Here is a 12,069-nt window from a genome sequence, read left to right as displayed (position 1 = left end):
TTTTTTGGTTGCAGCCGTCATTGTTGTTTGGCGGGTCCGGGCTGGGGATTCGAACCCGACACCTTAGGTGTACGTGGCTGGCGCCTTAGCCGGTTGAGCTATAGGCGCCGAACCCAGATATTTTAATGCAATGACCACTATTACAAAAGCTGTAGAAGTTCTCCCCATGTATGAAAGGAGCTACCTTCACATAAAGAAGTAGCAGGACAACTAAGTAGCTATACCAAGGGTCATAGTGCTACCTCCTACCAGGAACAGTTTCTCAAATATATACCAATGAGTTGAAGCTACCACCTGCATTTCTCATCTAAGTGAGTCAATATATTGAAAGAGTTAGGAGAGTGAGGGTCATCTAGATCACTCTTTTAATCTTTTAAGGTTATAACCACTGTCATAGAAAAATTTTCTACCCTTTACCAGATTAAATTTACTCCTATACAATTAAAAAAGGTGTTAATTCCTCCCTTCCCCTATAATATTAAAATTATTAAGACCTCACTGATATTTAATGTTAGGTCACAGCAACAAAGGTTTAGAGTAACATTAATTCATTTACATGAATTTGTAATGAAAATATTAAATGTTTAGCAAAGTTATAAGGACAAAAATAAGTGGGTCATGTAATACTAAGAATATTAATGAACACTAACTCTCATATGATTATTCTAGAAACATGTAAGAAACCAATGCTGTGGTTCAACTGGGTTGGGTAATAGGACTCAGGGTACATAGAAAATTCTCTTCTAGGTTGAAAGCATTTTAAATATGAATCAACATTTTTTCCAAAAGCTGTAACTGAAAAATACTTACAATTCCATATCCTATCATGCCTGTTGGTGTAGTAGCAGGATAGGCCATTACCGGGGGTGCCTAACATGGTGAAAGGAAAAATAAACAAGGAGGTATCAAATGAGATCAAATAGCTGTAGTTCTACTAAGAAGAATTGCTAGAACAGCTGTGATTAAGTGGCACTTGTGATCATTAAAAACTGTGTCAATTAATGCTCAATGAAAAAAGTGCATGAAATTAGCAGAAAAGCAGACTTAGTAGATGAAAAAAAAATACCACTTAGATACAATGATCTAAGATTTCAACGTGCTTTTACAGCTTTAAAAATCTTTAGATTTTAAAAACTATTTTGAACTTCCAAACTTTTTTTTTTTTTGAGACACAATCTCAAGCTGTCGCCCTGGGCTGAGTGCCGTAGCATCACAGCTCACAGCAACCTAAACTCTTAGGCTTAAGTGATTCTCCTGCCTCAGCCTCCCAAGTAGCTGGAACCACAGGCACCTGCCATAATGCCTGGCTATGTTTTGGTTGTAGTTGTCATTGTTGTTTGGCAGGCCTGGGCTGGATTCGAACCTACCAGCTCCGGTGTACATGGCTGGCACCCTAGCTGCTTGAACTACAGGTGCTGAGCCTGTAAACTTTAAAGTCTATCACTATCACAAAAATGTTTACCCAGAAAAAGTATTTCTAAATAGCCATCTAGGTACTTTATTTCCTTAGCACTCAAGAAAAATATTTAAAGACCTCAAATCTGTTAATAATTTGATCTTTCAAAAGAAAAATTAATTTCTAAGGATCTCTTTCACGCTTTTCAAAGAACCCCAAGGGATTCAAAACTACTAGTGAGTATGACTATTTCTGTGAGACTTAGTTCTTCCATAAAAGTTTTTATGTTAGCTTCTAATTTATTCCAAAAATTACTTAAGAGAAACAATCTATCTTTAAGCCTTGTGTGTTTCTCTTAATGAAAACATAAAGTGAATACAGGTCAAAGACCAACTGCTGAAACACAGTAACTGAAATTATACCGCAATTTGAACATATGTATGAAGAAGTTAAAGGAAGTGGAGGAAGTGGAACTTTTAAAAAATAACACAAAAGTGAATAGTTAAAAGTTTAGTATCTGGATGAGTCTATAGGGCATATAGGTCTCCCCTTACTTAAAAACCAAAATCTGCAAGAGCAGTAGACACACTGCCAAGTACAGCAGAAGCCTGTAAGATTTCATGCAGTTGTTATTTTAAACATTACCACAATCCACATTTCCCTTCATTCAGAAGTCATCAAGTGCACAGTGGCAGCACAGATACACACACAGACACCCAGCCATCTGGCAGCAAATGGCGGAATATTAAGCAAGAAAAAAAATTGGTATTTCCCATGCCACCATCAGAATTGATTCTGCAACACACCCATGAAATCAGTAGATGCTAGGAAGAATTTCTGCACATTGAAAATCTGAATGTGAAAACAAGTAACAGCTGAAAGGTTATGAGTTTCTGCTATAGCAGTGGTTAATAGCATGCCAATTTATTGCAAAAAGGCTAGTTTTTGGTCACTTACGTATTGTGGAAAATGCATGCCATTCTGTTTTTCCCCGGGAGAACAATTACATAATGCAATAACACTGGATTAGAACAAGTACTCACACAACAGAAAATACAGAGAGCATTTTAGTTCACATGTACACTCACTAACTACCTAAAATCCCTTGTATTTTCAGTATCTAATGACCATCTATCTATACTAAAACACTATCAAGGTTGATAAGAGAAACTTAAGTGTACTGGTTACAAATATCATTAAAACATAAAATTATTCAGTAGTGTCAACAGTGAACAATTTAGTGCATCCCATAAACAGGGTTGCGTCAGAGGTCTACCTCAAGAAAAAAGCAAGCATTAATTAAAAGATTTTGTAGTATAACATAAACATATATTTTAATAAAATTTCAATAAATATGTTAAATAAAAACACATTTTAAAAACCTTGACAGTGTTTAAGGATTAATAAAAAGGTTAGAAATGTAAAGAAATGTCAAAAGCAGCAGTTTTATCTTAAGTAGTAAATCACATCATGAGCCTCAAACGTTAGCCATTAAAAAGAAACTTTTTATAAAATACACACAAATATTTTAACAAAATCCTCAAGAGATGATACACATTACTGTATGTAACACAGCACCACAAACACCACTATCTTATCATCAGCTTACACACAATTCTACATGGTTAGATATCCATTACATTTCAATCTTAAGCACTATCTATAAACTTCCAATATTTTATATATATTAAAACTAAGTAAGAAAATGTTTTAATATTAGCACTTGTATTTATATTATTCCTCATAAATTATCAACATGTAATTCACACCTGAGACCATAAAATCCACTGGCCTAAATTTTCTTTCTTTTTTTTTTTTTAGCCTAAATTTTCTATCCCCTAGTTAGTGTTATAGCGGAAAAAACACTGGATTCAAAGCAAGTAGGGATGGATTTCAATTTAAATATGCTTTTCAACCACTTTGCTTTTGGGCAAAAACAAGTAGAGTTTTGTAAAACAAACTCTCCCAGAGAGCACTGTTTTCAGGCTTAAGATTGTGTGTGTGTGTAAAAACCTAAACACATTGTGTTATTAAGTGATGGTAGTAACTACTAGCTGTGAAAAATAACTGGCTTAAAAAGAATAGCCATATTTTAATATTATTTCCCATTTATGAGGCCTGAAGCCCATAAAACTCACAAAATGCTATCAACATACTATTTTTAGCTCACCTTATTAATTTTACCGTATGATTAACCCAAGGGAAGCCAAGCAATACTACGGAAATGGCTCTAATCAAGGACGATTGGGGGGGTGTCTCTAACAATAGTAGGAAGGCTACAATATGTGTGTAATCAAAACACTGATACTGACCCACTGTTAGAAAACTGCATGTTCCAGATTTTTTCACAAGGAGTTATTTTCTCTGACTGAGAGATGCTTGTTGGGTTGCTAAAATTATTAGCTGGCTAAAGATAAGGGAAGAGCCACAAGCTACCCTGGGCCTATCATAACTACAGTAATCAAAAACATTACTAGAACCTCATCAGTAATATGTGCTCATTTTTGGCAAATATGGTTACTGCTCATTATTCACGGATTCTGCATTTGCAAATTCACCCAATCGCTAAAATCTGTAGCCCACAAATAAATACTTGTGGTGCTTTCCAGGTCATTCATGCACATGTGTAGAATGGCAAAAATCTGATTCACCTGATGCGGTCATCCCCAGTTGAGGTGGGACAGGTGACATTTGGCCTTGTTTCAGCTCTCATACCAGACCAGAGGATGGAGAAGGTAGGGGCAGTCCATCATTGTACAAGAAGCTCTGGCTCTGGGGCCAGTTGGATAGGGCTAGAGTCCAACTCTGGTACCAGTAAGTGAGACAGCCTCAAGTCATTTAACATTTCTGACCCTGATTTGCTCTTTTGTATATAGTAAAATAAAACATAATCTTCTCCAGATGTTTTAAAAACAAATAGGATTTAGGATTATAATCTATGAAGGATGTGTATATATGAACATATTTTCCCTAGTAAAAGGTCAGTGTTCCCTAATTCAGTGTTATGGGCAACTTTGAGTAACTTATTGCCACAAATAATGAGAATCAAAAGTATAAATTATATGATAATATTAACAAAACCAAGCAAGTATAAATTTCTTCACCAATAGTGAAATCAAAAGAAAATTAAAGATTATATGTTTTAGACAAGTAAATACTAAATTTAAGACTAGTAGTACAGTGACTAAGAGCATACACTCTGCAGTTAGTTTGCTGGGACTCTTAAAAAATCCCCCCATTCATTCAAACACTCTGTAACCCCGGGCATATTAATAATTCTGTGCCTCCATTTCCTCATCTGTAAAATGGGAATAATAATAGTTACTACATATAGGGTTAATGATGGTTATCCAAAATAAAACCATATTATTATTTATTAGAATGATGCCTGGTACAAAGTAACTCTTAAATACATGTTAGCTACTAAAATGTACCTGGCAGGTATTGTCAACCAGCTTCCTTTAAAAGAAATACAAATTACTCATATTTCTAAAACTCAGTAACAATCTATTTATGGCTTTCACTTTAAAATGTTTTCATGTTACACATTTAATTAAATTATTCATATGTTAGTGTATCAGGAGATTTTCCAACTCACCATTGTTGCAGCATTCCAAGCAGTTGTTGGTGCAACCTTTGGTTGCCAGTTAGATCCTCCAGTTAACTTCTTTTCACCTGGCTGACTCCAATTTACATCACTTTAAATAAACATAAGTGAGAATACTAAATGTTCCTAATTATAAAGTTCCTTTATATACTATACACTTAGACTGAACAGAACATTTAAGATGCAGGCTTGACATCTCATACGTACTCTAGAGATGAAAGCCACATGAACCTCTAAATGACACACAGGGAAAGAACACAAATATAAAACACTCACTTCTTAGTGGTTCCATTTCCAATGCCAAGATCTAGGAAAGGAGAAAAAGAAAGCATTTTAAAACTAAACTCATTTTAATAAAACTACTTATTTTAAAGAAGATTAAAGAATCCAAAGATTACTTACTGCCCACAAGGTTGGCTAAAGATGAATCCAAGTCATCAGATACTAACTTATTAGGTGGGAGTTTGGCAACAGGAAGACTCTGGTTCTGAGAGGCCACTGTTGGTTTGAGAAGTCCACCTAGTTCATCAAAGCCTTAAAGTTACAAACAGATGAAATAGAACTTGTAAGGAACTTTATGTTGCTACAGCTTTCTAAAGGAAGTTCTTGCCTTTTCTCCTTGTTTGTTCACTGGAAACGTTCTACAGAAATAGGTATATATAAATAAATGCCCTTAAATGGAAAAAGGAGTAATTAACTAGTATGTAGTGAACTGACTGAGAAGGCAGTTATTTGCTTTGACAGAAATTACTGCTCTTATCTCATGACAAAATTATATTAAGGTTAAAGGGGATTAGAGAAAGGGAAGAAACCAGAATATAATCCTCTCCCCTCACCCAGCAAAACTTTTTGAAGACTCCTTCATGTCTAAAGACACATGGACTATAAATACATCTCTGTAACCCTAAAATTTTTATACTTTAAAAAGTAATATTTTATAGACTTTTAAATACCCTGCAAAGTGCAGAATATGAGAGCTGATCTAAGAAATTGCTAAACAACTCTTATCACATAAACTCATCTAGAAATGATATTTCTTAAAAATAACACTTTAAAGCTTCTTTACCAAAAGGTAAAAGATAAAAGCAAATCCAAACAAACCAGCCCTCAATGGGATTCAATAGCACTATCCAAAAAGACTACAGAGTTTGAAAAAGAAAATGGTAGTGTACAAAATATGAACAAGTGGTCTCTATTTCCTTCCTCTTAGGCAAAAAAAAATTCAAAAGGAAAAACTCAAAATGCATGAAAAAGTATGATTACAAAGAAGAAAGCATGATTATAAAGAAAAAAAAATTCTTAGTTTGAACACATTCTTGATAAGCTTGCTTCTTACTTTACATACTTACTGCATGATAACTAATTATGTTATAAATTTAAGAACACCTCAATATATTCTGTGTATATGGCTAAAACTTAATTTTTAACCAAAATCAAAGGACATCCCAAGGTAAAAAATAGAATTAATGAGTGCCAAAGTTTTAGAGGAATTTCAAATTAAGAAGGTATTAACAAAAACATAAAGCAAAAATCTGGCTCTATAGATTTTTTTAAGACAATAAATTAAGAATCATTCTTTACACAATCAAAAGCCCCTGTGCCCACAGGTTTGACATTTAATATATCCAGCTGTTTACACACAGACCTGTCTAAAGTCAAGGTACCACAGGTTATATTATCCTAATTTTCAAAAACAGCTAATTTCATTAATAGTAAGTTTATTATTCACTTTCTTAAAAGTAAAAATTATATGCCCAAAAAGGCATAACATTCTATATACAGTTACTAGCAACTCAGCATTCTATACTGAGCTGAGTCTCATTTGCTCTCTTTTATTTCGCTTTGAGACAAACAAAAGCTTCCCAGAGTCTAAACTGCCACCAAGAAAAGGATAATGGCTTAAAGCTCTCATCTGGTGAATGAGGAGAAGGGGGACGATTTCTTTGGCTACCTCAACTTAGTCTACCTACACATATTGTTAACAGAAGCAGCATTATCTTTCCTTACACAGAATTTAAATTAGAACATTATAGTAATTCTAATAAAATTTTTTTTCTTACCCCCAGAATCTACAACAACATTTGTAGATTTATTTCCAAACACAGATTCAAAGTCAACATTAAGGCCAGCTGAAGGATGTGGCTGTGCAACTGGAGAAGGAGTGAATCCTAAGAAAAATCAAAATGAAAAAAAAAGCTCAAACCTTTAAAAACTCTGCACTTACAGCTTTTTAATAACAATGACAACAAAATGGAAAAAGCAATAAATGCCCCAAACAAAAACTGTGCCAGTGTTTCAAACAAAATGTTTTCTACACCACATTTCTGGTGGTGATTACATTTCCCATTACAAAATCATCCCACCAAAAAAACTAATGAATAAAAGCAACTGATGTTCAACTGCAAGTTTGTTTCATCACAGATATAAATACTTATCTTTTACCTTAATTTTGTATGCTGACAATCTTTTAAAAACTAAACCAAAATAAAACTGTAAGATTTTGCATGTAGCAAAATATATACACAGCGTAAGGGATCATTTGAGAATAAAGTAAGAATTCTATGGTGGTTAATGAAATATGAATCTTACCTGAGTATCCCTAAGATAAAAGTCTTCCTCCCACCATCTACCTATTTTCCTGTATTCCCCTTTCCTTCCTACTTTTCTCCCTTCCTTCCTTCAACAATCAGCCAAAAACTAAAAACTTGTAAGTACACCTGAGAAGTGACAGGATTCTGAAAGTTGTTAACTTGCCAATCCTTACAGCCACCTGTATCCAAACGCTTTCCAAATATCAGAAGAAAGATACACCACTTTCAACTCTGAATCTTCCTCTACCTTCAGCTTACTACTTTCAACGTGGGGCTGACAAGTAGACTACCAAGTATGTCAATTAATCTAACTCTAGCCTGAAACACCAAACCATAAACAGGAAACTCTATTCTTTTGTGTGTGTGTGTTATACTCATGCTGGTGGTATTAGGCACACCAGGCTCACATCTTCAAAGCCAGTCTATGCTGAGGTAACAAATTAGGATTTCCAATTATGTCAGGTTGCATTTAAGTGAAGTTGTGAATATCTGAAGGGGCTGAAAAGAAGAAATAAAAGCAACTAAAAGTGTTAGAGTTGTCACGTGACTTGGGGAACTGTCAATTACTAGATATAGTCAAATAAAGAGGAATAAGAGTCCAGTAAGGATGACAAATGAGAGATTTCTTTCACCTTGTGGAGGAAGGCTGCAGTAAGGCCCCTAAGGTCTCTTCCATCTCTAAATTCTATTAAGTCAGAATGTAAAAAAACAAACAAAAACCACCTGACATTGGAAAGTTAACAAGTGCCTGTGACTTCTGGAGTCCCACACAGGCAAGCTCTCTTCTCTGGCACCTTTCTACTAAAGGACCTTTAGTCAGAATATCACTTTAATTCTTAAGGAACACCACGAAGACATGAAGTACAATGATGTGGTCTGCTAGAAAGACTGTTCTTAAAGAAAACTGTGAAAAGTAGGACAAAACTTGGTAAGAAGTCTAAGAAGGTCCTCAAAGACAGAAAAAACAGAAAACGATGATTTACTATTAGCAATGAACATACAAGCTGGTATACATCAAAGATATTATTCTAAAATAGCATCTTATCGGCTATAATAAAGAATATTCTGTAGGGCACAAGTTTTCTGAGAATGTACCAATTTGGTCTTAATTACTTAACCCTTAAACTACTCTTAATTCAGATACTGGTCACCCAATGAGAACATAAACACTATCAAAATACAAAATAATCTAGTATATATAAATCTCTTGACTATTCACCAAAAGATTCCTAGAATTCTAGACTTAGCAGTTTAGGAACATTTTAGTGTACATGCTGTTTTAAGAATTAGATCATGGGTTTACTGGTTCTTCTCTTAACTCTTTATATAAAAAGCCAATGTATCAACTCAAAATGCTTAATTATGTGCTCATGCTACCATCATAGTACAGTGTATTTGTATACACATTAGTGTATGTGTATAGACATATACTACACAACACATACATATTCTCTCTCTATATGTATGTATGTATTTCTTTAAATCATTCTGGTAATAATCTTGACTGTGATACACTACCTTAGATCAGACATGGAACAATTTAAAACTAGGCCAATGTATTAAACTCCTATTTTCTCCTGCTATTTTTATCCAGCTTTTCAGAGTATGGCTGCTATCAGAGATAAGCCTATCAACTTTATTACTTTCTTTTAGAGAAGAGCCATCTCCTGAGGTCTCTAGGGAAAATAATCCATAATATTACAGTATTATTACCTAAAAGTACAAAAGGTTTAAAAGGATATAAAGTAATCCAGAGCTTATATCTCAAGGTTTTTTTTTGTTTGTTTGTTTTATTTTGTTTTTGAGACAGAGTCTCATTTTGTCGCCCTCAGTAGACTGCCATGGCCTCACAGAAACTTCAAACTCCTGGCAGAGCCTCTTGCCTCAGCCTACGGAGTAGCTAGGACTATAGATTCTGGCCACAAGGCCCAGCTACTTTTAGAGATGGAGTCTTACTCTTGCTCAGGCTGGTCTCCAACGCCTGAGCTCAAGCAATCCACCCACCTCGGCCTCCCAGAGTGCTCGGATTACAAGCGTGAGCCACTGTGCCTGGCAAATCTAAGGTTTTAATACCTCCATGTAGACACAGAAAAAGAGTAAAAAGGAAATTTTTAATAAATTGCAATAGCTGATTAGCTACGAAGGAAGCAATCAGCATATTTTCAAAGTAAAAATCTTTTAAGCAATTAATGCGTTCCAGTAACACACACAGCATAAAGGTAAGAGTTTTACATTATCATTTCAATAAACATCACCAACTTTTTGTTTGAAGTCACTTTTGGGGAATCAGTCAGGGCTGTCAATGTTTAATTTTTAAAACTTAAAACACAGATCAAACTAGTATCATTTCAAAGTGGTAAGTTTAGAAACAAACAAAAAATGAACAGACTCTCTGAGTTAAGGTTATCTTTATGATGTGATCATTACATTGTCCTGACTATTCCTTCATCTTCGCAAGGCCCACAGAACACTTTGTCACTGACCAGCAGCAGTCCATGGATTAACACTGAGAAACCACTGGCCTGAAGGGCAAATCGCAAGAGGACAACAATAAACTAACTGAAAGGTACAAGACTGGGGACAGAAAGGCATTCCAAACACTTTTAAGAAAAAAATTAGCTGGGCTGTTAAGATTTTGGTGGTAGTTCCATAATAAACTGGATTTCCTACTTTTTTGTAAAAGTGCCAACAATTATTAGATGGCAAGGGCTTTATAAAAAGGATATGAAATCTCACAAAAATCCTATTAGATAGTTATTATACAGATGAGGAAAGTAAGATTAGAAAATTTACCCAAAGTCAAAGATTTAGTTAAGTGACAGAACCAAGACGTAAACCTCAATTTGTTTAATTCTAGAATCTACTAGAATTTTTTTCATTTTAATCCTAAGTATTTCACTTTCTATAAACTAGTATATAGAAAGATAAATTTTTATTATAGCTATAATAATTATTAACTAAAAATGATTCGAGGTTGTAAACTTCTTGAGCTTTTCATTGCTAACACTAGGCTAGAAAAGTGAATAATCCTTAGAAATTTTAAAATCCAAAAGCAATGTCAAAATAATCAATGTTCAAAATGCATCTGACAAATAATAATTTGTTCATATGTACAAGATGGATTTTAATAGTTTAAATAATTTTACTGCCAGGAATAGTGCTAGATTGGTCATATAAACATATATGTAAATCTCATGAAAAGCCAAAAGATTTTTCATTTTGGATACAGCATCTTGCTCTGTTGCCCTGGCTAGAGTGCTATAGTGTCATTATACATCACTCTAACCTTAGGCTCCTGGGCTCAAGTGATCCTCTTGCCTCAGCCTCCTAGGTAGCTGCAGCTATAAGTGCACACCACACCGTCCAGCTAATTTTTCTGTAGAGATAGGGTCATCTTCTTGTTCTGGTTGGTCTTGAGCCCCTTGCCTCAAACAATCCTCCAGCCTTGAACTCCCAGAGTGCTAGGATTATAGGCATAATGCATCGTGCCTGGCCTACAAGGTACTATTATCAACTTTCACAGGCTTAGAAAGGTTAAATGCTTGCTTAAAGCCACACAGTTAATAAAATAACTAGAAATCAGGCTCAGCACCTGTAGCTCAGCGGCTAGGGTGCCAGCCACGTACATAGGAGCTGCCTCTGCCAAACAACAATGACAACTGCAACAACAAAATAGCTGGGCATTAGGGCGGGTACCTGTAGTCCCAGCTACTTGGGAGGTTAAGGCAAGAGAATCGCTTAGTAATTGAGGTTGCTATGAGTGAGGATGCCACAATAGGTTGAGGTTGCTGTGAGCGAGAATGCTACAGCACTCTACAGAGGGAGACATAATAAGACTCTGTCTCAAAGTAAAAGAAAGAACTAGGAATCAAACCCAAGATTACTAGAGATCCAAGTATATTTTATCAAATATATTAATAAACTACATATTTAAAAATGTTCAGCCATGTCCAACCTTACTGCCAGTCAAGAACCTCAACTCTTTAGTTATGTCAAACATTCATTCTAATGCCAACTTAAACTAAGTATATTACTATGGACTTTGAGGTTTTATTGCTACTGGAATGGCTTAGAATATATTTGAAAAGACAAATAGACAAAGAACTTCAAATTCCATAAGGTTGTAATATTAAAATGTATGTACTTTCCTAAAAATTTAAAGCCCTCAGTGTGGATTAAAGGAAGAAGATGATAGCCATCTATTCACAAAACTACATGTGTTTAATCAGAGGTAAACAAAATTAGGTTAAAAACTGGTATGTTCTTCAAAAACAAGTATGTATTTTTCTTACCAAGTTTATTTAAAACTCATTTTAAGAAAGCACTCCTGTACAAACAGAGAAATTTTAAAGATACTGTTTACCTATTTCCTCATAAGCTAGCTACAGCATAAGTAACATGGCACAAAAGGGACAGGATAAACCTGAGTGCCACAAATAAATTCTGACAAAGCATACAAGGTCGGAGACAGCAAT

At 34.7% G+C, this 12,069-nt stretch overlaps 1 protein-coding gene across 11 annotated transcripts in view; it reads right to left on the bottom strand.

Moving 5' to 3' along the window:
* Positions 1-12,069, bottom strand: part of PICALM (phosphatidylinositol binding clathrin assembly protein) — a 100,966-nt gene that overhangs the window by 18,146 nt on the left and 70,751 nt on the right. For 3 of the 11 annotated variants that reach the window (XM_012803430.1, XM_023511711.1, XM_003780846.3), the window contains 6 exons: positions 7,064-7,171; positions 5,406-5,537; positions 5,280-5,310; positions 4,995-5,094; positions 2,354-2,377; positions 811-870 (listed from right to left, as the gene is read on the bottom strand). In XM_012803430.1, coding sequence (XP_012658884.1) covers positions 811-870; positions 2,354-2,377; positions 4,995-5,094; positions 5,280-5,310; positions 5,406-5,537; positions 7,064-7,171 — 455 coding nt within the window. The remainder of the gene's footprint in view (positions 1-810; positions 871-2,353; positions 2,378-4,994; positions 5,095-5,279; positions 5,311-5,405; positions 5,538-7,063; positions 7,172-12,069) is intronic. The other 8 variants (XM_023511706.1, XM_023511716.1, XM_012803426.1 and 5 more) reach the window with 3 other exon arrangements.

This window comes from Otolemur garnettii, unplaced genomic scaffold, assembly GCF_000181295.1.
Source record: "Otolemur garnettii isolate 467f Iridium unplaced genomic scaffold, OtoGar3 scaffold00001, whole genome shotgun sequence".
Taxonomy (NCBI): domain Eukaryota; kingdom Metazoa; phylum Chordata; class Mammalia; order Primates; family Galagidae; genus Otolemur; species Otolemur garnettii.
Note: the sequence above shows the minus strand (reverse complement) of the source record. Positions and strands in the feature narration are given on the sequence as shown.